Source organism: Bos taurus, chromosome 11 (assembly GCF_002263795.3).
Source record: "Bos taurus isolate L1 Dominette 01449 registration number 42190680 breed Hereford chromosome 11, ARS-UCD2.0, whole genome shotgun sequence".
NCBI lineage: Eukaryota > Metazoa > Chordata > Mammalia > Artiodactyla > Bovidae > Bos > Bos taurus.
This window is the reverse complement of record NC_037338.1, coordinates 99479789-99507011: the sequence shown is the minus strand read 5'-3', so window position 1 is coordinate 99507011 and position 27223 is coordinate 99479789. Positions and strand designations below refer to the sequence as shown.

The following is a 27223-nucleotide window of genomic DNA, read 5'->3' as shown; positions in this document are numbered from 1 at the left end:
GATGGGCCGGGAGCCACAGGACAGGTAAACCAGAGAGGCTGGCCGGCCGGCGGCCGCAGCGGGGCAGCCGCGAGCACCCTCCAGCCCTGCCGCCCCGGCCCGCCCCGCCCCACCCATCCTGAGGCTCCGCCCCCGCGGCCGGCGCCCCGCCCTGCGCGCTCGGGCAGGCACGGGCGGAGGCAGCGGCTGCGGCGGCGGCAGGGACGGGCTGGCGCGCTAAGGGCCGGAGCCCCGGCAGCAGGTGGGCGCGGTGAGGGCCGGCGGCGGCGGGCCGGGGGCTGCCGGGCGGCGCTCGGGCCGGACGCGCCGGCCGTGAGGAGCGCCATGGACTTCAACATGAAGAAACTGGCGTCGGACGCCGGCATCTTCTTCACCCGGGCCGTGCAGGTGAGGAGGCCGTGCGCCCTGGGCCCCGCGCGGCCGGCGGGCACCCCTGCAACGGAGCCTGGGGCCGCGGGACAAGGCCCTCGCGGCCGCCGCTCCTTTCCGGGTCGCCCTAGCCCCGCACCAGCCTTCTCTTTTGCGCTGCCCAGTCGAGAGAAGGAGCTCCGGGGCGGCCGGCTGCACTGTCCTGTACTACCCTCTGCGTGGCCCGGGGGCCGGGGAGTGAGCTGGGCCTGCCTCGGCCTCGCTGCCTGGGCGGGAGGTGTCAGCCTCCCCCTTTGCGACCTGCCGGGGCCGAGTTATCCCACTGCCCTGGCGCCCGCCCCGCCCCGGTGGGGGCTCTGATGGGGAGAGCAAATGGCATCAGGCGGCTCCTGCCACCCTGCCATTGGCCAGCAGTAACCCTGACTCCTGCCCGGCGTTTGGAGGCCTGAGTTCCAGGCCCAAGGACTCGTGCCCCCGGGCCCCTGAGCCCTTCTCTGAGCCTCAGTCTCCACACCTGTGCAATGGACTGTCGGAACTGATTCCCTCGGGTCCCTTTTACACGCTTGGATAGTCAGTCCGGAAGCCAGGAGGGCTGGGGTTATTATTTCCTTTCTGCTCCATGGCAGGCCTGTTTCCTCTTATTTCCCCAGCCCTAGGGGAATGAGGAGGGCTGGGGTCTGGCTGCGTGCCCTCCTTGGGGAGCTGTACGCTGGGTGACGCTAGGATTAGAACAAGTCCTATCCATTTGGGGGCAAGGAGAGAAACTGAAGCAGCTTATCGGTGAAGACGGGGAGTCAGCTGTGGGCGTGGATGCCCCCTCTTGCGACTTTGAGAAGGGCGGGGGCTTCACTTCTCTGGGCCTCAGTTTTTCAGTCTTTTGAAAATGGCCTTAGCAACCCCTCCCTCCCAGCATGGATGTGAGTGTCCCCGGCACTCCGCGTGCACGCTCTCACTAAAGGCAAGTCACTCTTGCTTAGTATGGCATGCGTGCAGCCTGTGACCTTGGCCCAGTCACTTCTCTGGGAGCCTCCATGTGCCCTTCTGTCCATCATGAGTGGCACCAAGTCTGCCTCCAAGGGTGGCCGCAGGCTTCGGGCTTGGCCCAGTCACAGGGCCCTGGGAATGGATCCTGTCGTTTGTCCTTGCTGTGGCAGTTGGTTCTCTGGAGGAGCCCAGCCCCAGACCGTCTCTTGGAAGCCCACGTGCCCGTGTTTACTAGAAAGCACAGCATCCCGCTGAGGATGGGTACCCCAGAAGGGTTTGCTGCCCTGGGTTCCCAGCCCTGCCAGTGACCCCAGCCTTAGTGGGGATGCCTGCAGCCTGGAGCTCATTGGCCAGCCCCAATCCATCCAGAAGGTGGGGAGTTCGCCCCCCGTGTTGGTATGGCAACCACTTTATCTCCAACATCTGGGAAGAACCTGATCTGCCAGTTTCCAGCTACTGTGGGGCCCTAGCACCCGATCCTGCCAGGTCTGCAGAGCCTGGGGCATGGGGAGGCTTGGGCCCCGTGGCCTGGTGAGGGCAGGCCCACTGGGTCGCCCATACTGGCGTGGGAGCCAGCGCCCAGGTCCCCCGCCTCCAGGGTGGAGGAGGGAGCTGGGAGCTTTATAAATAGAGGCTTTCTCTGGCTCCAGCCGCCCACCCCCTGCTGCTGCCATCTTGCAGGGAGCAGCCTCGGACTCTGCAGTCAGGAGCCTCTGAAGCCTGGGCCCTTTCTCTTGGCAGGAATGGGGTCAGGTGGCAGCCCGAAGAGAGAGGGGCTTGAAATGTGATCTGGGCAGGAGAGCCCACTTGGGGGACCACCCCTCTGAGGCCATTCGGCCCTGGGATAGGAGTCAGCCAGGAGGGACGAAGGGTGGTTTGTTATCAATGTGTGGGCAGCTCCTCTGCGTGGGTGCCACCTGGCCAGGTAGAAGGACATGCTGGGCAAGCGCTCAGCCCCTCCAGGTACCGGGGACACTTTGAAAGAGCTTCACCTCATCCCCACCCCGTAAGGAACAGAACCTGGGAGAAGAAGCTGGAGGCCGGATCCCTTTTGCACGTGTGATCCTAGGGTGGCCTCTCAGTCCCCGAACTGTGCCTTGAACGCCAGGAGGGGTTTGCAGAGTTGATCCCGGTGATGGGAACAGCTCAGCGGAGGGCACCCAGGCAGGAAAAGCTAAAGCATATTTGGGTAAGATGCCAGTGGTGGTGGAGTGGGCAGTGGAAGTGCTAGTACCAATGCTGTCAGTAGTACTGACTGTATTACTAGGAGCGGAAGTAGGAGTGGTGATGATAAAAGCCAGGGAGGCTGTGGCATTGTTTTCATCCAAGCCGGGCAGGCAACAGTGGACGTGGGAGGGATGCCCAGGACGTTGGAAAACCTGGTTGGACTTTGAACGTGGGTGGATGTGTAGTGTGAGGGACAGGTGGCCAGGCGGGAAGTGCTGCCCACAACCGTGGCAAGAAGGGGAGGAGATACTGAGCGTGACACCATCACTGGAGTCAGAGCGGCTGGTCCCATCGGGGTAAGGACGTCCCTAGGTGGCTCCTGGGAACCGAGGAGGGACCTGCAGGAGGTCTTTTATTGCTGATGATAACGACGACGCCAGTTGACATTTATCAGGCCTGTGCTGTGTGCTGACCAGAGAACTAAGCTCCTCCCGAATATTCTATGAGATGGTTCCTGGTATCCCCATCCCCCTGGTGGAAACTGAGGGCCAGAGAGGTGACGTTGCCTCTGAGCCTCAGTTTTCTCATCTGGAAAATGGGGCTAGCGCCACCCCCACCCTCAAAGAGGCTGGGTGAGGGCAGGCCTGTTCAGGGCCCGGCTCTGGGAGGCCCCGGTTTGTGGAAAGTGAGGAAGAAGAGTCAGGAGAGCAAGAGTAGCTGGCTCCCAGGCGGGGAGCCGCAGGCTCTGACCCCTGCCCACCTGGCCCTGCAGAGAGAAACCCAAGCCCCCATGCATAATTGATGGCTGCTGAGCCGGAGCGGCCTGACGCCGGTGGGGCCTCCTGCTCCATGGAGCTGGAGCTGTCCTTTGCCTCTGGATGACTCAGGGCTGCCAGGTCATCTGAGAAGGGCCTCCAGACCCCCAGCCCATGAGACCCTGACTCCGGTGCAGCCTGCCTCTTGCCTGGTCTCAGTGGCACCTTCTGTGAAATGGGAAACTTGCCCATGCTGAGCGCCGGGTCGGCACTGTCTGTTGTTGTCAGAGCTGATCTTGCTCCTGTGTGGTTTGTCTCTGACCACCACCCACCACGGCTGAACAGGGCCTTTGAGATCAGAAGGGCCAGGACCTGGGCAGGTTTCTGGCTGTTCCTACGTGGCTCCCATGGCTTTGGCCAGCTCGGAAGGAGGACCCTGTGACATCCTGGTCCCTCCCTGGCCTCGGGGCAGGGCTGTGGAGCTTCCTGCGCCTGGGTGTGCCCAGCAGTTGGCTCGGATGAGTTGGCACTGCTCCCCATGTACCATACCAGGCAGCAGAGGCCATCCTCCCACCCCACCCCTCTCCATTCCCATCAGATCTTTACAGCATCAGCCCTTACACTGGGCACCGAACTCCCCGCCGGATCCTGGCCTTCATATCTTACCCACATCTTTTTTATTTCCTTCTCACAACCTACAAGGGAGATGCTATTCCTTATTATTCCCATTTTCAGCTTCAGAAACTGATGCTCAGAGAGGCAAAGCCACTTGCCCCAGGTCACACTGCTCATCAGAACTGAGACTTGAATCATGTTCCTCTGGTTCTGGAACCTGGGTTCTTCCCACTTCCTCCCCCGGGACCCCTTCCTTGGGGCTCCCAGCTGCCCTGGCACCTGCTGATCACTCCAGACCTTGCTCTGTGCTCCTTGTGTCCCTGAGCGCTCGTTACCAAGCGCTTTCCTCCAGAGTCAGGCTGGGAGGACCCTCAGTGATGGCCTACCAGCAGCTCCTTAAGTTGTGTCTGATTTTGTACAGGTGTGCATTTGGGGGGCAGGGGGTGTCTGTATCTTTCGTTGGATTTCCGAAACAAACTGGGATCCGCCGGCTCTGGCCCACCCATCCCATGTCACAGAGGAGCAAGCTGAGCCCCAGGGCAGGGTTGCAGTTTGATCGGGGTCCCAGAGCGGATGGGGTAGACGGGTTCCTGGACCTTAGGGCCTGAGTTCCAGCCAGGCGGGAGGGGTAGATGGGTGGGGCAGGGCTGGTCCTCCCCTCCCCTCTGCTGAGTCTTCCACCCCTGGGTGCTCCCCCCAACCCTCCACCCACAGTTCACAGAGGAGAAATTCGGCCAGGCCGAGAAGACCGAGCTCGACGCCCACTTTGAGAGCCTCCTGGCGCGGGCGGACAGCACCAAGAACTGGACCGAGAAGATCTTGAGGCAGACAGAGGTGCTGCTGCAGCCCAACCCCAGTGAGTAGACACGGGCCGGCCCTGGGCGAGGGGCGGGGCACCGCGGGCACGGGCCCAGCTGCGGAGGCCGTGCAGGTGGCCTGGGCGGCAGGCGGGACTTGAGTTAGACTCTTGAGGCTTCAGGCTGCTGTCGGTGGCACGGGAAGGGGGGGGTGGTCCCTATTAAAAACAGCAGTCTGGGTGTCGGGCTCCACAGGGCACTCAGTCTCTGGGACATGGAAATGCAAGTTTTGCATAGAGGAGTTGAAGCCTGGAAACTAAAACATCACTGGGAGAAGAGGCGGGAGAAATGGGAGACCAATCACTGGGGAGCAGGCAGCGAGGGTCAGGGACAAAGAAGGCCCGTCCAGGGTCGCACGAGAGCACAGGGCAGGCCCCTACAGCTGCAGGGGAACCTGCCCTGGGGTCCAGAGACGTGTCTGCCTGTATATCTGCTCTTAGCTAAGGCAGTGTGCTCAGAGCTTTCTGGGTCCGGCCAGAGTGCTGTTCACATGTGTGGTGTGTGCACGCATGCTAAGTTGCTCAGTCATGTCTGACTCTTTGCAACCCCGTGGACTGTAGCCCACCAGGCTCCTCTGTCCAGGCGAATTCTCCAGGCAAGAATCCTGGAGTGGATTGCCATGCCCTCCTCCAGAGGATCTTCCCCACCCAGGGATCGAACCCATGGTTCTTAGGTCTCCTGTATTGGCAGGCAGGTTCTTCATCCCTAGCGCCCCCTGTGTGTCATGCTCTGAGTCCATATTCTAAGGAGGGGGAAGCGGAAGGCCCGTCTCCGTAGCTGGGTGACCTCAGGCAGGTACTTGACGTCTCTGGGCCGTGGCTTCTCCCTCCCTGTGAGGGGTTTCACAGGGTCAAGAGCCCATCTCACAAGGTGGAGAATCAGCACGAGAATGTCCTGGAAGTCACCAGGCTGGGCGCCCCTGTGGGCCGGTCCTGGACTGGCCTTGGGCTCCTCTGGAAAGGCCGCGTGGCTTTGGCTGCTGTCTCCCACAGGCGCCCGAGTGGAGGAGTTCCTGTACGAGAAGCTGGACAGGAAGGTGCCCTCACGGGTCACCAACGGGGAGCTGCTGGCGCAGTACATGGCCGAGGCGGCCAGTGAGCTGGGGCCCACCACCCCCTACGGTGAGCCGGTCCCCACGGCCGGGTGGGGCCCGGTCTCTGGCCCTGACCTCCCTCCCTCCCTTCTTTCCTTCCTTTCTCTGGTCTTGTATTTACACATGTGATGCCTGGATTCATTCTCCTTGCAAATACCTCAACCAACAGAGGTGAAAACAGTGAAAAATAGAAGCCTCCTGGGACCTCCCTGGTGGGCCAGTGGCTAAGACTCCACATGTCCAGTGCAGTGGGCCTGGGCTCCATCCCTGCTCAGGGAACTAAGGTCCCGCATACCCCATGGCAGGGCCCCAAAAAGAGAAAAAGAGCCTCCTTTACCCACTTTTGGTTTGTGTGCATTTTTTAATGGGATCACATTATCTTATGTGTGCGATTCCACAACCTGATTTTTAAACTTGGTGTTGCTTTACAGATTATCTGTTCACAGTAGCACTTAAAGAGCCACTGCAGTCTTTGCTTTTTATTTAAGTTTTATTGAGGTACAATTTATGTACTGTAAAGTGTACTTGTTTTAAGTGTGTAATTTGGTGATTTTTAGTAATTGTACAAACATCCCTCAATCCAGTTTATTTTTAAATTTTTAGTTAATTCTGAATTAGAATGTGGTTGATTTACAATATTGTGTTAGTTTCAGGTATACAGCGCAGTGATTCTGTTATATACTTGTATATATGCTCCTTTTCAAATTCTTTTCACTTTGGGTTATTCCAAAATATTGAGTATAGTTCCCTGTGCTCTACAGTAGGCCTTGTTGGTTACCTGTTTTATAAATGGTAGTGTGTATATGTTAATCCCAACCCGATTTATCCCTCATTCCCGCCACCCCCGCTTCCCAGCCTCCGCTTTGGTCACCATCCCCCCAGCCCCGCTTCCCAGCCTCCGCTTTGGTCACCATAAGTCTGTTTTCTATGTCTGCGAAGTCTGTTTCCGTTTTAGAAGTTCATGTGTATCATTTTTTAAGATTCCACATATGTGTGGAATCATGATACTTGTCTTTCTCTGCCCAGTATGACAGTCTCTGGATCCATCCATGTTGCAACAAATGGCATTATTTCATTCTTTTTTTTTTTATGGCTGAGTAATGTTCCATTGTATATGTTTTTCACATCTTTTTTATCCATTCGTCTGTTGACAGACATTTAGGTTGCTTCCATGTCTTGGCTATTGTAAATAGTGCCACGATGAACATTGGGGTGCATGTAGCTTTTCCAATTACTATTTCCTCCAAGTATATACATGCCCAGGAATGGGATTGCAGGGTCGTGTGGTAGCTCTGTTTTTACTTTCTGAGGGCGCCTCCATACTGTCCTCCAGAGTGGCTGTACCAATTTACATTCCCAGCGGCAGTGTAGGAGGGTCCCTTTTTCTCCACACCCTCTCCAGCATTTATTATTTGTAGATTTTTGATGATGGCCATTCTGGCTGCTGTGAGGTCATACCTCACTGTAGTTTTGATTTGCATTTCTCTAATAGTTAGCAATGTTGAGCATCTTTTCATGTGCCTTTTGGCCATCTGTATGTCTTAATCGATATGTCTGTGTAGATCTGCCCATTTTTCTCTGGGTTGTTTGTTTTGATGATGTTAAGCCTCATGAGCTGTTTGTACATTTGGATTGCTGTTTTGTTACTGTTCTCCCTGTATCTCAGGTCTTTTTTGTTTGATCCTCTTTTACTGACTTCTTTTGAGTTAAAAAAAAATTTTCTAGTGTAACATTGTAATTTCTTTGCTCCTTTTTTTCTTTAACTTAAAGTGTTTTTCTTAGTGGTTTTAAAATGTGAATCACAACATGCACTTTAACTTGACACAGTCCACTTCAGAGTAATGCTAACGGAATTCCAGTAAAATATAGAAACTTGGCTCCAGGATAACTCCCTTCCCTCCCTCTTCCTTGGTGCTCACATTGTCATACATACTATTTCTCAACAATACAGTTTTATAATTATTGTGTTATGCAATTGTCTTTTAAGTCAGTTAAGAAAAGAGAAAAGAAACGTACCATCTTTTCCGCGCGTCTGGAGTCACCTTTACTGCTGCTCTGCTTCCTTACGTGGACTCACGTTACCCCCTAGTGTCGTGTCACTCGCACGTGAAGTGTCTCTTCTGTGGCAGGTCTGCCAGCAGTGAATCCTTGTCGCCTGTGTCTCACTGGGAGTGTTTATGCTCACTTTTGGAGGGCAGCTTGGCGGTGTATGAATCCTTGGATGAGAGTTGTTTCCTTTCCTCACTTTGAGTATATTTTCTCACCGTCTGACCTCCCTGGTGTCTGATAAGAAGTCAGTTCAAATCTGCCGTTGAGCCCTTCTAGTGAGTTTTTTTTCACATCAGTTGTTAAACTTTTCAACTCTAGAATTTTCACTTCTTTTTTTTTAAATTTTAATCTCTTTATTGACATTTCTTGTTTGAGAAGTCATTGTCATCATACTTTCCTTAAATCTTTTTAAAAAAATTTTAATTGGAGGATAATTGCTTTACAATGTTGTATTAATCTTAAATCCTTAAACATGGTTCTGTTTTTTTATTTTTTAATTGAAGTGTAGTTGGTTTTAATATGTGTTTGTTTCTGGTATATGCCATAGTGATTCAGTATTTCTGCAGATTATATTCCATTATAGGTTATTACAAAGTAAGGGCTATGATTCCCTGTGCTATATGGTATATGCTGTTGCTTATCTGTTTCATTGATAGCAGTTTTATCCTCTACCAGAATTTGTCCCTCCCTACCATTATGGTTTTGGTTGTTTTTGTTTTTCCTTTTCCACTTCTTGGTAATAGCTGCTTAGAAGCCTTTGTCTGCTAAATCTAATATCTGGGCCTCCTCAGAGATGGTGTCTGTTGATTGCTTTTCTCTCCCTGTGTATTGACTGTACTTTCCTATTTCTTTGCGTGTCTTATAATTCTTCTTGGGTTATTAGTGCTGTTTGTTTCTTTAGAGACTTACCTGAGCTAATTGTTTAGAGTTTGTGTTCTTTGCTGTATGCAGCTGCTGATGTCTCTGCTTATTTTTCTACTTATTCTTTTTACTTTTAAGCCTAGCTTCCTAAGGGTTGCTTCCAGGTCAGCATATGTTGGCAGTCAGCTAATGATTAATCAGAAATTGTGTGTAGACACCTTGCACCATTAAGGCTTTGCTGATGAATTTATTAGTGGGCTGGGGAACACGCTCAAGCTCATGCAGTTTATATGTGTGCCTAGCTTTTACGTCATGAATGTGCAGAGCCTCCCACTAGCCAAGAATGATTTGGTAGCTGGGGCTCTCTCCTGTGCCTCCCGTGCATGCTACACACAGGCGCAGCCTTCTAGACCACCAGAGCTGTCTGGAGTTTATCAAGGCTCACTGTGACTGTCTCATTTCCCAGATCTCCTATTAAATTTCTGGCAGGTCTGCTGCTTATTCCAGCCAGTCTTCCAGCTTCATGTTAGCTGTGATGTTGGCCTTTCCTGATTATTTGCCATTGAGATCATTACTGCTTGTGAGCATGTCTTGTGGGTTTTTCTGTGTTCCAGCCAAAATCAAGTCCTCCCCCTCCAGCAGCTTCAAGGCTTACCCCACCCTGATAGAGGGGCACACCACAGAGCTTGGAGAGAGGGGAGCACGTCCAGGCTAAAAAGCCACCATCTCCATGGTTCTTACCAAGGTCCTGTAGTTCTGGAGTAAATGCTTCTCAATTTGTTACTTGCCTTTGGTCAATTTCCAGAGTCCAGAAATGATTGTTTTTGACAACTGTGTCCAGTTTTGTTTTGTTTTTGAAGGAGATAGATAAATAGGTAAGTTTTTGTTTTTTGCCATACTGCATAGCATACCAGATCTTAGTTCCCCAACCAGGGATCGAACCTATGCCCCCTGCAATGGAAGTGGAGTCTTAGCCATTGGACCCCCAGGGAAGTCCCTGTGTCCTTTCTGGGAGGAGGATTTGCTGAGTTCCTCCCTCTGTTATTCTGAAAGTCCCACCCTCCTTCTTTCTAATGGCTGTGACGTGTTCTGGTTTTGGGGTGTCCCAGTATTTATTGGCCAATGGATATGTGGATATACAGATTTTCTCCCATTTTCCCAGGCCAGTCATTTCTGCTCTTGCCTCTCAGAACATCTCTCTCAGCGCTCTCTCCTCCCTCCTGGGAGCCAGAGCAGAGTTCAGCCTGCCTCCTCACCCCCGACTCTGCTTCTCAGGGAAGACGCTGATCAAGGTGGCGGAAGCAGAAAAGCACCTGGGAGCGGCCGAGAGAGATTTCATCCACACGGCCTCCATCAACTTCCTCACGCCCCTGCGCAACTTCCTGGAAGGGGACTGGAAGACGATTTCGGTGAGGAGCCTGGAGCTGCGTGCCTCCTGGTAACCCTGGCTGCCCTCTCCTCAGAGCCGCGGAACCCAGCTCAGGACCCCGCAGCCCTCAGGGCCTCCCCAGACGTGGCTCTTGGGGACCGAGTGGCCTGAAGTGTTTGACCTTGCCCGTCCGGGCCTCAGTTTCCCTGTCTTGGCCAGATGGTCCTATGGGCTGGTCTCGCTGGGGCCGGGGGTGTCCCATGGCAGCTGTGGGGCTCATGTCCCTAATTCCCCCCAACCCCGCCCCACAACAGAAGGAGAGGCGGCTCCTGCAGAACCGGCGTCTAGACCTGGATGCCTCCAAAGCGCGGCTCAAGAAGGCCAAGGCTGCCGAAGCCAAAGCCACGGTAGGTGTCCTGCTGGACCAGAGCGGGTGGAGGCTCGGGGTGGAGGCTCGTGATGTTTGGCATGACCTCCCTCCCCGTCAAAGCCTGGCTGGGGGGCACTGCTCGGGGCAGACCACGTCAGGTCACGCCCGTCTGCTCCCACCCCCAATGGAACCCTGCTGACCCAGAGCTCTGGGTTCCCAGGGCAGACACTGGGTCTGGGGGCGGGTGGTGGGTAGACCCACAGCGCCCTCACCTGAGCTCAGGGCAGCCTGCAGCCTCCCCAGATAGACAGCCGGTTGGCTTCTCGCATGCCCCCCGTGCTGCCCTCCCTGGACGCTCAGCTCTGTTCCCGGCTCTGCCCGGGCATGGCTCCGCTACTAACCGCGCCCCCCTTCCCCGCCGCTCCAGTGCTGTTCCCCGGGCGCCCCGTCCTGTCCTCAGGCTCCATTGCGCTGGTGTGGAGGTCCCAGAGCTGGGCTGCTCACCTGCCCAGGGGCAGGTCTCGGGGCCCTTCAGGGAGCCCCACGTCGCTGAATGGAGCCAGGGCTATCTTGGCTCCCCTTCTGCTCAGCCAGGCCGATGGGATGCAGCGTGGCACATGGTGACCAGGGCGAGGCCAGGGTTTGGGAGAGCTGGGCCCCAGGGGCCTGGGCTGCTTGGGGTGCAGGGGCTGCAAGGCCGCCTCACACCCCGGGGTGGGAACTCCCCCAGTCAGGTCCGGGACACCAGGGACACTGGCACCTGCGCCCGGCGGGGCCCTTGGCCAGGGAAGGCCAGGTGCCCCCGCTGCCCGAGAGTTAGTTACAGCCCCCAACCCTCCTCGCATTGCCCTCCCTTTGTGTGGCCCCTGGGGGCCACGGAGTCTGGGCGGTGCCCCTGGCAAGAGCCGTGGCACCTCGTCCAGGTGTGTGGAGTCCAGACCAGAGGCAGGGCCTCAGCCAGCGGCGTCGGGTTGGGCTTGGGTAGGCTGCCTGAGCCCCCCTGGACTGGACAGGCTCCCCGCCCTCAGGGCCGGGCAGCTCTCTGGAGTCCCTTGGCCAGGATAGGCCTTCCTCTGTCCGCCAGGCCGGGGAGCGCTTCCTTCGTCACCAGGGCGGCACAACCTCCCATCCGGCTGGTTGGCCCAGACCAGCCCCGAGTGTGTGGCTTTTTAGCAGGATATCCCCTCCCAAGCGGGGCCCTGGTACAGCATCCCAGCGGGCTCCAGCCCAGCAGGGCACCCCCAGCCCACCCGCCACCCCTCAGTAGCCACACTGGTCAGGACTCCTTCCGGAGGGCGGGCTTGTGCGTCCCCGGGGGGCCTGCTCCCGCCTGCGCTGTGGACTCACTAACTCTTTGTTTTTGTTCCTTGCCGTTCTGCTTTGGGTAACTTGGCTCAGTGTGAGGGAGATGTGAGTATACCTGTCCCACGTGCTGTGCCGCTTCTGGTTTGCCCACCTCGGCCTTGGGCCCCGCGGGGCCGGGCCGGGCTGGGCCAGCCGGGCCGGGGAGGGCCGTCCTCCGGGCCTTTTGCAAAGCAGCTGGTCTCCCACCGGGGCCTCCACCACGTGTAGCCTCTGGTCTGGGGGGACGCCAGGCGTTGGAGCCTGTTGAGTCAGCTTTTTGCAAATGTCAACCGCCTGTCACTCTGTCCATCCATGCATCCATCTGTCCACCCTTGTGGCGGGGGAGGGGCCCAGTTCTTGCTGCAGGAAGGAGAGATGATTGGGTGTGTGCAGAGGTGTGGATGGAGCGAGCCGGGTAGGGTGGGGGTGGGCTCTGCTTGGAGAACGGTGGGTCTAATGGGCTTCTGAGTGAGACGAGGCTGGCCTGGGGAAGAGAGACCTGAGGACCGCCGGGGCCAGGCGGGTCTGCGTCCTGCCCGAGGTTCCGGGCTGTCCCCTCGTCGGCATCTGCTCTCCTGGGCTCCCCAGCGTGTCCACCCTCCTGGTCTTTGTCCCGACCCTCGGAGACCCTCACTCATCCTGCCTCCTGTGCAGGTGGTTGGCGTGGGGAGAATGGGGTCTGTGTTGTTATCTGTCCGTACCCTCCTGTCCATGGGGTTGGGGTGGGGGGTGCTCCTGGCATCTCCCTGGGGGAGACTCTAGGGCGGCCTCCTGGCCTGGCCCCTGCGCCACGTGACTCCCCCCTCCCCCATGAACTCTGTTCCCCGCCAGACGGTGCCTGACTTTCAGGAGACTAGACCTCGTAATTACATTCTCTCGGCCAGCGCCTCCGCGGTAAGCGCCCCCGCCCACCCCGCCCCGGCTCCCCGCTCCCTGCCCCCAGCCCCAACACCTGGCGCCTGATGCCAGTCAGGAGAACAGGAGGCAGAGGGTCAGGCAGGGGCCACCTGGGCCCTGTGCCCTCGCCCCTCTCTGCCCAACGCTGAAGGTGAGCCTGGCCCGCTGCCCTGGGCAGCCTGATAAACTCCGGGGGGCCCGAGAGTCCATCCACCCCCACTCAGCACCCACCCCCACTCGGCACCCACCCCTGAGAGCCAGGCCCGCCCTGCGCCTGGAGGAGAGGGAGGAGGTCCCGGCCTGGCCTGTCGGGAGGTCACAGACCCCTGGACAGGACTCGGGGACGGTGCTGTCTGTCCAGCGGCCCCCAGAGCACATCGGCTAGGTGTTGGGGAGGCGCCCAGAGGCCTTGAGACGTAGCAGGGCCCCGTGGGAAGGTAGACCCGGTGGGGAGGGGAAGAGCAGCCCAGGGCCGAGGCCCCCGAGGTGGGGAAACGGGCATGTCCTGAGCTGGCCCCTCCAAAGCAGAGCATGAAGGCAGTGGTGGGTGGGTGGGCAGGCGGGACTGGGATTTAAGAGGGTGGGCTGGGCGGGGCGGGGTCAGGAGGACTTTGAACGTCTGGTATCTTTTTTTCCTACAGCTTGTTGAGATCTTGGTGTTTACTGTTTAGTTGGGGAAATAGGCAGATGACACCTGTCCCGTCATGCCTGTCGAAACCAGTCCTGGGCCTTTCTCTGCCTCTCTGTTCCTTTCCCCGTGGGTGACATCCTCCTGCACCACCCACCTCCCCGCGGGCTCTTCTCCATCTGTCATAAGCATGTTGCTGTGTGTGTGTGTGTGTGTGTGTGCGTGCGTGTGCGCGTGCAGGCGCGGTCCCTTCTCCCTTGGGGGCGTTAACCGCCCTGTAGTGCCCCGGCCCCTGTGGCTGGCTTGCCCACGTGTGTTCACGTGGAGGTCGCTTCCCGTCTGCCGAACGGTGCTGGGGTGGGGACGCCTCCGTCCCAGCCAGGCTGCCCTGGGTTTTGCTCTCTGCGCCCTCCCAGGCCCCGTGTTAGGGTAGCAGCGGGCAGGAGGAACGGGCCTTCTAAGCCATGGTCGGGGGAGGGGGGTCTTTCTTCTTTAGACTCTGGAGGACACTTGCCGCCCCCCTTCCTGGGCCGAGTGGAAGGAGGACTATCCAGGAGGGTGGAGACGGCCCTGTTTTTTTCTTGTGCCTTTGAACCCCAGTCTGACTCTGGCACGAGGCTGCCTTTCTCTGCCGAAGGACAGAAAGGTTCAGTGACTGGTCTAGGGTCACACGGTCCTGCCTCCCAGCCCAGCAGCCTCAGCAGAGCGTCAGGGTGGGGTGGGGGACGCTCGGTCTCCCTGGAGACCCCAGTCCGAGCCTGGGGGCTTGCCTGTAGGAGAAACCCAAGCAGGACTTCCCAGCTGGCTGTCCCCCCTCCCCGCATGTGGCATGTGGGACTGGATGGACTGTGACGTCAGAGCCCCCCCTCCCTCTCACACCAGGCCTCCCCCCAGCCTCAGCTCCTGGTGGGATTGTGGGGAGGACATTGGGAAGCGTGAGGGGTAGGAGGAAGAGGTTGCGGGGATCTCGGGAGCTGGGGCAGGGGCCCGGGCTCTGGGGTACAGCTGTCCCCCACCTCCCTTCCCCTCCCCTGCTGACCGCTGCCCCCTCCCTCCCCTGCTGACCGGTCCTGTTGTGGTCTCTGCAGCTCTGGAATGATGAGGTGGACAAGGTGAGTTGGGGCTCAGGGAAGAAACGGGGTGGGGAACGGGAGTCCAGGCTCGCCTGCTGTCATCGGGGGCAGGTCTGCGTCTAGTGCTGAGCTCTGCCCTGCAGCCTCTGGGGCCATGATAAGGGGCGGCCACCTCCCTCTCCCCCGCAGCACACCGTGGGCCCTCCAGAGGCCAAAGCAACTGTTGGTTGAATTTGTCCCTGCTGGGTGGTGGCCTCAGATGGACAAATGCATGAGCGTGAAAGGCCAAGGAAGGCGCCTGAGGCTCTGTGTGCCCACCCAGCAACTGGCCTCCAATGGGGGGTTCCCAAGCTGGGCTAAGACTTCTCCAGGGGGTCAGGGCCCCAGGCCTGAAGTCAGGGGTGAGAGGTGAACCCCTTCGCCGATGTCTGCATCCTGGGGTGGGGTGTGGGGAAGTCCATCTGCCACAGAAGGGAAGAGGAGACCGCTCCCGGGCGGCTCCAGGGGCGGGAGGAGTCTGGTAGGAGGGCGACTAGGGCCATTCTTGCCCTCGTGCTCATCCCCGGCCCTTCCTAGGCTGAGCAGGAGCTCCGAGTGGCCCAGACGGAGTTTGACCGGCAGGCAGAAGTGACCCGGCTCCTGCTGGAGGGGATCAGCAGCACCCACGTGAGTCCTGTCCTGTTTCCTCTGTCATCCCACGTCATCTTTGCCACCCATGTGTCAGACACCACAACTCTTAAGTTCACGTTGAGGCAGCTAGTGAACCTGGGTGGGGCAGAGCCCACGGTCCTAAAAGTCCCAAAGCGGGGGGTACGGCCCCCTCCCACCCCAGAGAGCAAGAGGTCTGGGCAGAAAACGCTGGACGCCGAGCCGGGGTCTGTAGAGCATGGGGTGGGGAGTGGGCTGCTTCGTCCGCCCTCGGGCGCCGGGTCAGCCACCGCCTCTTCCGGGCAGGTGAACCACCTTCGCTGCCTGCACGAGTTCATCGAGTCTCAGACCACGTACTATGCCCAGTGCTACCGCCACATGCTGGACCTCCAGAAGCAGCTGGGCAGGTGCCAAACGAGGGACCCTGGCTCCCAGCTCCCCCGAACTCAGCAAGCCCCTGTTGACACCCAGGGTGGGGTGGAGGGCTGCTGACCGTGGTGGGGCGTCACCCCCACCTCTGGGCCTGGGCACCCCATGAAGAGGACAGTGAGGGGGATAGCTGGCCTCAGGGACCTTGGGTGCAGGTTCTGGGGTGGGTTGGGGGTGGGGTGGGGACGGCAGGGGCATCTCACTTCCACTTGTTTCCCTCTTCACGCTGCCAGCTCCCAGGGAGCCATGTAAGTAGCGAGGTGGTCTTGCCTCCATGGCCGTGGGCCTGACTGGTGTTTTGTGGGGCATGTGGGACCTCCCCCCAACAAGAGGGTGGCTCCCGGCTGCTGAGATGGGCCCCCCTACCACTCTCCTCTTCAGATTCCCAGGCACCTTTGTGGGCACCGCCGAGCCCGCCTCCCCACCCCTCAGCAGTACCTCGCCCACCACCACCGCGGCCACGATGCCCATGGGGCCCTCCGTGGCCGACCTGGCCCCTCCGGGGGAGGCTGCTCTCCGCCTGGAGGAGGTGGCCCCACCTGCCAGCGGAACCCGGAAAGCCCGCGTTCTCTATGACTACGAGGCGGCCGACAGCAGCGAGCTGGCCCTGCTGGCCGATGAGGTGGGCCTGGAAGCCACAGGGATGGGTTGGCGGTCGGGGAGCACAGGCCGGCTTAGGGGGCCAGGGGACCAGAGCTGGGGGCATGGGGTCTGTGGACCACGCATCACGGGCTCCCCACCTCTGAGGGTCTGGGGAGAGGGGGGAGAGCCAGGACCAGCCACAGCAAACAGGCAGCTCCAGCTCTGAGGAGGCAGGCTCTCTGATCCGTCTCCATAGAGCAGCTGAGAGGGCGCCTGTCATTGGAGGCACAGGGCCCCTGCGTAGCCAGGGCGTGATCCTCCTCTTCTGTGATCCCTTTCAGCTCATCACTGTCTACAGCTTGCCTGGCATGGACCCCGACTGGCTCATTGGCGAGAGAGGCAACAAGAAGGGCAAGGTCCCCGTCACCTACTTGGAACTGCTCAGTTGAGCAGGCCTCCTCCCCCAGGCCCTGCCCACTCTGGCCTGGGCAAGGGGAATGGGTGCAGCCCCGCCACGTGTCTGTTGGTGATCCAGCTGCTCAGCGTGGGGAGGCTCACCCCAGCCCCGTCCTGCCCCTTGGCTGTCCGGCCGCGAGGGGCCTGAGAGGCTGAATGATCCCAGCTCCTCCCCCGGCCTGCTTCTGACCTGTTTCTGGAGCCCCCCAACCCCTGCCTGCATCCCTGAGCCCCCCCAAGCCCTCCCGGCTCCTGCTCAGGAGGGCGGGCCTGGCTGCAGTAGCTGCGCTCAGCGCCCCGGCCTGTGAAGGGCGTCAGTGCAAGATGGGCTGAGGATGCCCTGGGGCGCACCCTTGGCAAAAGAGAGAGTACCTGCCTTTTAGTTGCCAAAAGCAGCAAAGGAGGCGAGGCAGGCAGGCAGGCAGGTCTGTGGTGGGCCAGGGACAGGGGTGCCGTCCCCCTGGGATGCACTGCAGCGGAGGGGAGCCTAGCCGGAGCGGCAGCTCCCCGGTGCTAGCCCTCCCCTCCCAGCCCTATCGCTAGAGCCAAGTCTGGTGGCTGCCTGCCTGCACTCTCAACTCACTTTTTAACGGATCTTTTTATTCTGCCTGTCTGCTTGCTCTCTAGCCAGTGACCGATAATAAACCATTCTCCGTGTGCATGTTGCCTGGGCTCCGGTCGCGTCGCAGGCCTCACAGGTGGGAAGGGGAAGAGGCGGCGGCACGCTGCCGCACCGCGCCCTCCTTCTGGGGGAGGAAGTGATGGGCCCCTCCTCCCTCCCAGGGCACGCGTGCTGCTCCTGGGGAAGGGGATGCTGGTCTGCTGCAGCTGCGTCACCGACGTTTTTTTCCTGAGAAAAACCTGCCTGAACTGGGGCAGAGTGGACTGTAAAATATGCATGACGGTTTACACTTGGGTAACTGACAGCTGACAGTGCTTCCCAGGGACCCGACATTGAGAGCAGCATGTTCACACGTATTCTCGTGTCCTCCCAGACAAGGGAGGAAGAAATCAGTCACCTCCTCGAGGTTCCGTAACTGGCAATTGGCCATGCAGGGACTGTAGCCCACTTTAGTTGCAAAACTTCCCAAGTGATAGCTTCGGTCGACAAGCCAGGTTATAGATTGAGGCTTGCAGCTGGGCCCAGAACTCTGTGATTAGGTCCCAAGGAGGCCAGAGGCCACCCTACCCAGGGCCCTCTGAAGGGAGGGGAGGCACAGAGCTACAGACAGAAGGAGCAGGGCTTCAGGAAAGGCTCTCACCCAGTGATCAACTCAGCCAGCTGGTAAATGGAGGTGGGGGGTGGGGGCCAAGACCTGGGTAGAAGGAAGACCTGAGTGTCCACCCAGTACCCCCCAGTCCACTCTGGGCCCCTGGACAAGCAGGGCAGAGCAATGCTCTGAGAGCTGGTTAGTCCCTGGGCTCGGAAGGTATACCCACACAGTTGTGTATAAACAGTATTTTAATATTTGTATAAATAGACCACAGTATTACCAAAAACTGCAAGAACAGAGTGTGGAAAAACAGATTTCTCAAACCCGTGCACACAGCCTCCTGGCTGCACGTGACACTGGCTCCCCGCCTCTCCCCCGACAGGGTCAAGTGCTGTGGGGAATGCTTGAGGAAAGGAATACACCTCTTTAGGGGCATTTTGAACGTGAGCCCGAGTGCAGCAGACTACGGCTCCCCACCCCTGCTGTTGACCTCTTGATCTATTACAAAAATAACGCTGGGGCAGTGGCTGGAGTCACGGCGACTCTGGGGAGGGTGACGAGCTGCTCTCGGGCCCAGACAGGCTGTCTGCCAGCAGTACCCCTCACTCCCCAGGCCTGCCGTGCAGGCTGGTGCAGAGTGTAGGCGGCAGCAGGCAGGTGCCCTATCTTTGCACGTGTCGGACAAAGGCCTGCACCAGCTGGATCAGAGGCTCCTGACTCTCGGGGCTGACCTTGGAGAGAGAGGTGGACTTGCCCTGAGGCGAGGGAAGGACGCCAGCAGCAGGGGAGCTGGGGGCTCCCCGGCGGAAGTAGCGGGAGAGGCTGGAGAGGAGAGTGCTCTGCAAGAGAAGCACCTGATGAGGCCCTGTGGCCGCCCTCTCAGGGCGGCCCCAGGCCCTTGGGGGCTGGGACCCCTGGGTCGCCCCAGCAGGCAGGGCCCTCCACCCCTCCTACCAACTCTGAGCTGAGCTCCTGCTTCATCCGCTGCTTGTCCCGGGGGTGCACAGCCGGGTCCCGAAGGTAACGCATCGCCTGGGAGATGAGCAGGTAGAAGCAGTTCTCCATGGTGAACATCAGGAGCGACCTGGAGGGGAGGCGGATGTGGGCACTGCTGCAGAGGCCATGTGGGCTGTATGCATGAAGCGGCGGATCCAGGAGAGCCAGCCCAAGACCACCCTAGCCCCCAACCAAGGTCCAGAAGGAGGGCTTTCTCACTTCAGAGTTCTGGTCCCTTCTGCTTGTGTGCTGAGCCCCACAGCCTGGGTGAGAGGCTCCTTTTTCTTGTCCAGCTGGAGAAAGAGAAATGGGGGTTAAAAAAAATGAGGTAGTAGTAACAACTCCAACCCACTGAGACCTCCCCATTTCACAGGACCTACGCTAGGCGATTTTATCAGCTACGCGGTAACTCACTAGTTCTTACAGGTCAGCTCAGGTGGTACACAGGCCCAAGGTGGTGGTTAGACGGTGGAAAGCTGGGAGGAAGGCCTGGGGTGAGGGGTCAGACAATACCCAACTTACCTCTCCAAGCATGTTCAGGGCCACATTCACAGTGGCCAGAAGGGTCCCGAAGGAGGGGGCCCCTTCGGAGTCAAAAGTGGGAGTGGTGAAGCTCAGGGCAAACAGGAAGCTGTACTCAGCAAGGTCCAGGGACTGCAAAGCAAGATGAGACTGGTGGAGGGCAAGACCCCCGGGCACCTCTGGGCGCAGAGAGGAGCGCCGGTGGCTCGGTGGAGGCTGGGGGCACGGGGTGGGGTACCTGATCCAGCAAGACCTGGCAGACATCGGGGGTGAAGCGGCGCAGGGCGGCCAGGGTCCTGCTGAGGATCCTCAAGAGGCCATACTGGACGGTGCGCAAGGCCCGCTGCTCTGAGGCCTCCGTGTCAGGAGCGGGCTGCTTGGAGGAGGAGCAGGAGGGGGCAGCCAGGGCAGCTGCGGATGGCCGCTGAGCTCGGGGGGCAACAGCTGAGGGGATGCCCTCCCCATTTTTGTTCTGGCGGGGGCAGGGGGGAGAGACAACAGAGCGCTGGAGTGCGGAGGAGCTGGGGCGAGGCCGCCCGGGGCGGGCCGCGCGGAGGCCGGCTTACCTGCAAGTAGTGCTGCAGCATCTTGCGGCTGTGCAGGAGGGAGGTGCAGGCCTGGCACAGGTAGCCGAGGTTCACCTGTGGCACAGGAGAGGGTGAGGGATCCACAGGGTGGCCCCAGGCAGCTGACCAGACGCACCCAGCGGGGTGCTACTGGAAACCACGCACTTCTCCCGTGTCCCCCACAACTCCCTGTGACCTCCAGCCCCAAACCTCACAGCCACCAAGCACGCTCAACCAGACTCTTGGGTCAACAGATGCCTGGATGGTTTCCGAGACCCAGCTAGAAACCAGGCACGGTATAAAGTCCTAAGTAAATAGGTTAGAAGGGGACAGTTTTCCCGTCTTATAGAAAAAGAAAACGGTGAGATGAAGGAGAGAAGGGAAGTGACCTGGCCAAGGTCACACAAGCACAGCCTGACTCTGGAGCCTGTGCTCCTCCCCGCCTGCTCCTCCAGCTGGCCCCATTTCATAAATGTCCTGCACTAAGGGATGTGAGCCAGGGTCTACGCCAGAGCCCAGGTTCTCACCCTGTAAGGCTGCCCTATGCTATGGAAGCAACCCTTCGCTGTGGAGGAAGCAAGGTGAACCCAAACCTGTGCTACCAAAGAAACGGCCACGTTCCAGGAACAGGCCTGCCCTTCACGCCCTGCCCCGTTCTCCCTGAACCTTTCCCCAGACCCTCCAAAAAGCTGGTCTCGGGCCGCACCTGGACATCCCGCATGAGCTGAGGCAGGTGGAAGTGCCACTCCTTCCTGAAGCTGGAGAGCTGTAGGAGGAAGCCCACGGTATGGTCGGCCTCCTCCAGGCACGCCAGACTCTGCACCGTCCTCACGGCGTTGAGGCACTGGGAGGGACACAGGAAAGGGTGGGGTGACTCAGCCCTGCTGCAGGAAGGGGAGTCCTGGGCCCTCAAACGCTGAGGCGACGGCATGACAGGTGGCTAGGTGAAGAGGCTCCTGTCTGATCCCAGACCATTCCCCTTCCTCTGCGGGGCCTGTCAGCCAGCAGTCCTCATGGCACCTCAGAAGTGGGAGCACCCACACTCAGTTCTGAGGAGCCCAGACGCCCTTGAACCCCAAGTCCTGACCCCAAAGATGCTGGCAGCCCCTCACCTGTAAGGTCCGCTCCTGGTGAACCCCCACGAAGTCCAGGGCCTCGGTCAGGAAGTTGTAGCGCAGGGTTTTGAGGAGCCGCTCCATCAAGGACATGGAGAGACGGTAGACGCCAGGCCAAGAAGGGGCGTCCAGGGACTTCCGAGAGGTGCCGGGTGTCTAAGACACAAACAGCAGACAGGATCACGACAAGGGCCCAGGAACCAGCTGACAGGGACCTTGAGGCCTCCCTGCAACCCAGCAGCTAGGAAGCCTGGCTCTTTTGAGGAGAAAAGCTCCTGGAAGGGGCGCCAGCAAGGTCAGAGAGGGTCCGAGGTCAGGCGTTACGCGGAAAGAGCACCAGAGATACAAGAAGCCAAGGCTCCAGGTTCAGGCTGGGCACTAACTAACTGCGTGAGCTTCTCTTGCTAGCGGTCAGTGCAAGGGTGGGGAAGCTTCTGTATTCTTGGTGCCTTAACCAGGCCCCTCAAGAAAGCAACTTCCAGGCCCAGTGACAGCACCAAGGGGCCTGGGGAGGCAGGGCAGGCCCCTGGAACTCACCTGCACTGTCCCGTTGGTGCTGAGCTGGTACACACTCAGGAGAGGCAAACAAATGCTCTGGGTGATGCCGGCTCCGGCCACAGCCGTGGCCCCCTGCAAGGGAGAGAGATGCAGGATGAGATGGACGCTGTCACTGCAGCCGCCCGCCCCGGGGCGGGGTGGGGGCTCTCGGGCTGGGAGAACCCTGGGCCGCGTCAGCACCCACTGGCACAAGCCCAGCCACTCCTCTGCCTGCGCCTACCTGCTGGGTGCGGGCCAGTGTGAGGAGCAGGTGCAGCGCCGCCTCGGTGAAGTGCAGGTTCTGCTTCATGCGAAGGCTCACCTCCAAGGTGGTGAAGAGGGTCGGCAGGATGGGGAGCCGGCGGGTCACCTGTAGCCACGAGTCCCCGTCCTCATCCACCTCACACAGCTCCTTGGCCAGGTGCAGGCCCAGGACACAGACCTGCTGGGCCCAGGGGCAGAGATGGTGAGAGGGAAGGAGGTGGTGCCGGGGGAGGCGGAGAGGAACAGGTCGCCCACGCCATGTGGGGCCAAAGCGAGCTCCCCTCTAACTGCACAATCGCTCTCACCTCCCTAATGGTCCCTCCTTCTCTCCAGATCCTCTCTACTCTGTTCTTCAGCCCAGTGGCTTTTCACACTTAATGGTCATGAGCCCCCCAGAGTAATCCATACTGCGCTGCAGTATATGCATACTTACATGTTTAATTTAAAGAGTACCTACCTTTATCCCCTGCAAAGTAAGCTATTTTCTTCTATATTTTATTCTACTTCATTTAGAAAATGCTGGTTATAACCAAATGAGCCAAGATTCATGAATAGGTCCTGATCCACAGCTTGATAAACACTCTTCTGTACAATTAATACATCCAACAGGCTTTCTAACATACAAATCTCATCGTTTTTCTCCCTTACTTAAAATCCTTCCGTGGTTTTCTGTTTCACTTAGCACCCAGAATAAAGACCCTGGCAAGGCTGCCGGTCATCCAGCCTCCTGCTCTCCAGGCCTCACTTGACCCTGGCTCACACCACATGATTCTCACCCACAGCTCAGCACACGCGGTTCTTGCTGCCCAAATCCCCCTGCCCCCGTGGCCTGCCGGCTCTACCAACGCCCAGGCACTGCTGAAAGGGTGCTTTCTCTCCGAATCCCTGGATGAGGTGAGAACCCCATGGGGCACCCTCTCCCTGTGTTCCACCCCTGCGACACTTGCCACAACGGAATTTGACACATGTTGCGCGATCTGGTTTCTTAACTTTCCCTGTCAGGCTGTGACTGTCTTGTTCACTCGCCACCCCTGGGCCTGGCCCAGAGGAGGCAGCAGTTCACAACTGGGGATGCGAGTGGAGTACACACTGATTCCCAGGCGCCCCCTCACCCCATCCCGCTGGTCCCTGTGCCGGAGCCGGGAGCAGTCGTCGGTCTCCATGCTGTCCTTGTCCTCGGTGGCACTGCCCGCCGCCAGGCTGTGGCGGGTGTGGTCGAAAAGTGCGATCACCTCTTCCTGAAGGGTCTCACAGACGTTCAGCACCAGCTGGGAGTACTGGGGGATGTCATTCACTGCAAAGGACACAGGAGGGGACTCTGTCAGGCTACCCAACACGTCTGTTCCAGGCAGGTGGCTGCGAGCGCAGGGTGCTAAGAGGAAGTGCGTCAGCCAGTGGGAGGGGAGGAGACAAAGAGCTTTCCTGAAGACAAGAGCCCAGGACTGAAAACTCGAGCTTCAGAGAACAATCCCAGCTCTGATGTGGAGGAAGGCTTGCCCCTCACCCCTCCCTGCCCCTTACCGCTCATCTCCTTCATCTGCAGCACCGTGATGAACGCCGAGAACACCTTGGCCTTGGTCTTCTCCATAAGCTGCTGGTCTGCCTGCAGCACTCCCTCCAGGATCTCCGTCAGGGGCCCAAGGATGTCATCCACAGACCCTAACTCTCTAGACACAGTGCAGAGTGGAGAGGGGGGTGGAACACACCTCACAGAAAGGCCACACACGGCCCGCTCCCCTCAGGATGCCCGTGGGGCAGCACGCCTCTTATCAGAGGTCTGCTCCTGTCCCGAAACCCGAGGTGGAGCCAGTGAGGACGGTGGGAGAGGCTGCCTCTCCTGGCCTGACTTACCTCTTCCACTGCCGGAGGAGAATAAGCAGCAGGGTGCACGTCATGGAGCCCAGGCGGAGGCAGTTCACGGAGGTAGGGACGAGGAGCTGAGGGGAGATGGCACAGTCAGCGCCCCGAGAGACTGGGAGCACCGCACACAGGCCCCTGCGGCCCCTGCGGCCCCGACCCTCTCTCTCCCAGCAGTGCACTCACGAGAGTGAGCATGGGGAAGAGGCCAGGGGCTGTAGCGGACCTCCGCCTGGCACCACAGCCTTGGGCCGCCTGAGCGATCTGACCACTCGCACAGCTACAGGCTTAGGAGCTGCTATTTGACTGCAGAAGCCATCTCCCTGGGAGGAACAGGAACTCTCCCAGACACACTTACCAACGCCTTGGTCCCCTCGAGCACGTCAAGAAAGAGCTGGCGACGCACTGCAGAGTCTGTCAGGTGCGTTATCTCCGCCTGCAAAGGGACAGGAAGGAAAGGTCAGTTAGGAAAATTTCCCAGACTTCAGAAGCCAAGAAAGATGGGGTCCTCTGTCAGGCAACTGGTCACTGCTTCCTTGGTTAAAATGAGACTCAAGGACCCTGATATTTCCGGGTCCTCTTTAGCCATGGTCAGAACCAGAGGGCTAGGTTCATTCACATCCTCCCCAACAACGTCCTTCCTCTGCTCAGACCTTTTGAGGCTTCCCAGGGCAACCCTTCTGGAAACACCAAATGCTCCACAAGGCCTGGGCACCCCCGAGGATCTGGTCCACCTGATTTTGGTATCATCCCCACTGCGCTCATTTGACTCCAACCCTATTGGCCCCCTTCCTCCTCTGTGAAAAGGCTGAGCTCTTCCCATTTCTGGGCCTCTGCACCTGTTGACTCTGCCTGCCCAGAGCATCATCTAGAAGTCTCCTTGCACACTTGGGCCTCAGTGTGAACAGTACTTCCTTAGAGGGCCTCCTGACTACTTCTACCCTCCTTCAGCATTCCCTACCATAGCATCTGAGTTATTTCCTTCACTGTGAAATATCACAATCCCGAACTATATTCCTTTGTAAATTTGTTTACAATGTACCTTCTCATGGGCCACCCCATGTGAGATCAAAGACTGTATCTACCTTATTCACTGCTGTATCCCAGTGCCTAGCATACAGTAAGCATTCCACTAATATCTATTAAATGGATGAAAAGATGATCAATATCCTAGACAAAACCAAAATAGGTTTCCTGGGGGAAAAGATGTTGGTGGGATTTTCAGAACTGCAATTCAAGAACTGCTGCCCCATTCGGACCTGAAAGGTGACACATAAAGTTCCCCAGAGACGACTGACCCTTTTGGTGTGTCTATAGTATCAGGGGTCCCAAACCACCGTGCCACAGCCCACCTCCAAGGCTGTGGCCAGTCAGGCACTAGGGAACAAGTCATGGAAGATGTAAGAGTGTGCCTGGAACAAAAGGTACTGTTTAGCTGAAGTTATAAAGTCAAGATACTAATTTGGATTCCCCAGAGCAAAACACGTCAATATCAAGTCCTTACTATACAGCAAGATGTTGTCAAAGCACACACAAAAGAAAAGCCAAGGAAAAATGCAAATTCTTCTCAAACATCAACTCGCTAAAAACCAATGCTCTGTAGACACACGGCAGAGACAATGGCCTCTGATCTTTTTGTAAGAACACCAGGGAATGCAGTTTCTAGAGCCAACGAAAACCACTGTTCTCTAGAGGGTACTGCTGCAGCCATTATAGCTACCTGCTGACCAGTCAACAAATATATATACCCAGTATATACCCAGCGTCCCCAGGGCACACAGTTGAGAGGCAATCATCCATGTGCACAAGAAGTGGATGACAGAAGGGGTCTCCAAGACCTAGCTAGATCCACAAAGGTAGCTAAGGGAAACTTTTATGAACATCTGAAGGGATTTAAATAATGCCTTCTCTGCACTTTCCTTAAGGGCCCCTTGCTGGCCAAAAAGCATCCAAGCACCCCACATTTGGCACAGAACCTGTTACATTTTAGCTCTCAGAGAAAAACCCTGACCATTCTTTAGCCCAAGGGGCTGTATCTGCTAAGCATCCCAGCATATTGTTGCTAGGATACCAAAACCAAAACTCGCCCCAGGAGGTTCTTACGTGACTGGTGGCAATGATGAGAAACATCCTCCAGGCAGAGACCAGCATTTGATACTCTACCAGGGAGGTGCAGCTGCTGCCCTCTGTGTCGGCCATGTGAACTGCCAAGGACTTGACATACCCCGACCAGTAGGCAAAGCGCTTCTCGCTGGAAAATTTCTTGAGTGTATCTTTTAATGATTGGTCTAATGAGCCCCTAGGGTGTCAGGAGAAAAATAAAACCTACGGTTAGCAGAAATGCCGACGGGAGTGTGACGGGCACTGACCCTTGCTGAGGCAGAGAAAGCAACCTCACATGGGCTTAAAGGCAGACGGCTCCAGATCAGCTCCATTGTGTGGGGCTCACACTTCTTGCTCAACATAATGGGTTAGGCTGAGGCCTTTTCCAGGGTTCCTTCTCCATAAAATCCCGAGCACAAGGAGTTTGCTTCACAATCACTCTTTCTGACAATCACAAATGCCATCGATGGACTGACCAAGGACACGGATCCGTGGCCCTCCAGAAATGGCTCCAAACCAGCTCTCTCCTCTGTCTGGGCTCATTTGGCCATGCCCTCAGCAGTAGACTCCATGGGTCCCCCCGCCACAAACCTCTGATTAAAGTCTCAAAAGGGGAAAGGACTCACTTAACTACATAGTATATCTCCAAGCAAATTATCTTCATGATTAGGGCACAGGTTTCCAGGATGCTGGGCTGTGGAGGGGGAGAGCAGAGAGTCGTGAGAACCTCTCCCCTGGGGCCCCTCCCTCCCACGTGGGCCAGAACAGGGACCGGCACTAGCAAACAAGAAAGCACGTTCCCTAGCGAGTGGGCATCTAACTTGCAAGAGCAGAAGCGTCAGGTCCAGTGTCTCGAAGTGAGTGGGGACCACAGAGCCAGCAACAGAGCAGGGCATGCTACCCTCCTTCCCAAAGCAAGACTTCAAAGGAGAGGAGACAAGTGCTTCTCTGAGAAAGAAGTTCCAGGTGAAGAAAACGTGCTGGTCATTTAGTCAGGTGGGGGTAGACATTTTCCACAGCCCAGTCTCAGCCCAGCCTTCACTCCCAGGGCCTCTCCACCACTGTCCCTCCCTTCAGCACTCACCTCAGATGTTTCCGAGGGAGGAGAAAGCGTACCAAATAGCGGACTCGTTAGATTCTCCCAAAACTTGGGTCTGAAAAGAAAATACATGGCAGAAATCACACTTTCTCTCATACAGTCCTTTTTCTCCTCTTTCCACCTCCCCTTGGTGGTCACCTCTCCACATTTTCTCAGTTCCAACCCTAACATCTGCTGCATAGGTCACCTGTTCGGACTATAATACATAAACAGAAAGCGGTTCCATGGACAAAACAGGGACCCAGAGTAAAGCGTGTTCCATTCAGTTCAATGGCTCGAGCAAGTCACCCTCATCTGACTACTGTTTCTTATGAGCAATGGCTTTGGGGGTTGGCAGAAGGTGGGAATTTGAAAGGTAGAACTCTAAGGTAAACATATCAGAGTAAAGATTACACCTGCTGGGG

The 27223-nt window shown here is 57.9% G+C and overlaps 2 protein-coding genes across 10 annotated transcripts in view; one reads left to right on the top strand and one right to left on the bottom strand.

Moving 5' to 3' along the window:
• Nucleotides 1-160: 160 nt before the first annotated feature.
• SH3GLB2 (SH3 domain containing GRB2 like, endophilin B2) lies at nt 161-17207 on the top strand. 6 transcript variants are annotated; one of them, XM_005213195.4, is made up of 13 exons: nt 164-387; nt 4605-4746; nt 5740-5868; nt 10026-10159; nt 10434-10526; nt 12665-12727; nt 13855-14004; nt 14447-14470; nt 15008-15097; nt 15386-15486; nt 15742-15756; nt 15890-16130; nt 16432-17205. In XM_005213195.4, exons 1-13 carry the CDS (start codon nt 325-327, stop codon nt 16537-16539), a joined length of 1353 nt encoding a protein of 450 aa, XP_005213252.1. In that variant the 5' UTR covers nt 164-324; the 3' UTR covers nt 16540-17205. The 6 variants fall into 6 exon arrangements, with proteins under 6 accessions (NP_001070270.1, XP_005213252.1, XP_005213255.1 ...); XM_005213198.4 differs by lacking the exon at nt 13855-14004; XM_059891065.1 differs by lacking the exon at nt 15742-15756.
• Nucleotides 17208-17990: 783 nt separating this feature from the next.
• The window catches only part of NUP188 (nucleoporin 188), a 43210-nt gene continuing 33977 nt past the window's right edge, over nt 17991-27223 (bottom strand). For 2 of the 4 annotated variants that reach the window (XM_059891062.1, XM_005213192.5), the window contains exons 28-44: nt 26805-26874; nt 26347-26414; nt 25721-25916; nt 23976-24053; nt 23612-23697; nt 23282-23427; nt 22873-23054; nt 21738-21938; nt 21497-21589; nt 20957-21115; nt 20551-20688; nt 19845-19919; nt 19517-19750; nt 19279-19410; nt 18976-19049; nt 18715-18844; nt 17991-18599 (exon numbers count right to left, since the gene is read on the bottom strand). In XM_059891062.1, coding sequence (XP_059747045.1) covers nt 18423-18599; nt 18715-18844; nt 18976-19049; nt 19279-19410; nt 19517-19750; nt 19845-19919; nt 20551-20688; nt 20957-21115; nt 21497-21589; nt 21738-21938; nt 22873-23054; nt 23282-23427; nt 23612-23697; nt 23976-24053; nt 25721-25916; nt 26347-26414; nt 26805-26874 — 2239 coding nt within the window. In that variant the 3' untranslated portion in view covers nt 17991-18422. 4 annotated transcript variants of the gene reach the window in all.

Bases quoted from the DNA above. Each gene is read 5' to 3' on its own strand.
- SH3GLB2 (XM_005213195.4), top strand. From the start codon at position 325: ATGGACTTCAACATGAAGAAACTGGCGTCGGACGCCGGCATCTTCTTC. The intron at 4,747-5,739 runs GTGAGTAGACAC...TGTCTCCCACAG, and splicing joins GCTGCTGCAGCCCAACCCCA to GCGCCCGAGTGGAGGAGTTC. The intron at 10,160-10,433 runs GTGAGGAGCCTG...GCCCCACAACAG, and splicing joins GGGACTGGAAGACGATTTCG to AAGGAGAGGCGGCTCCTGCA.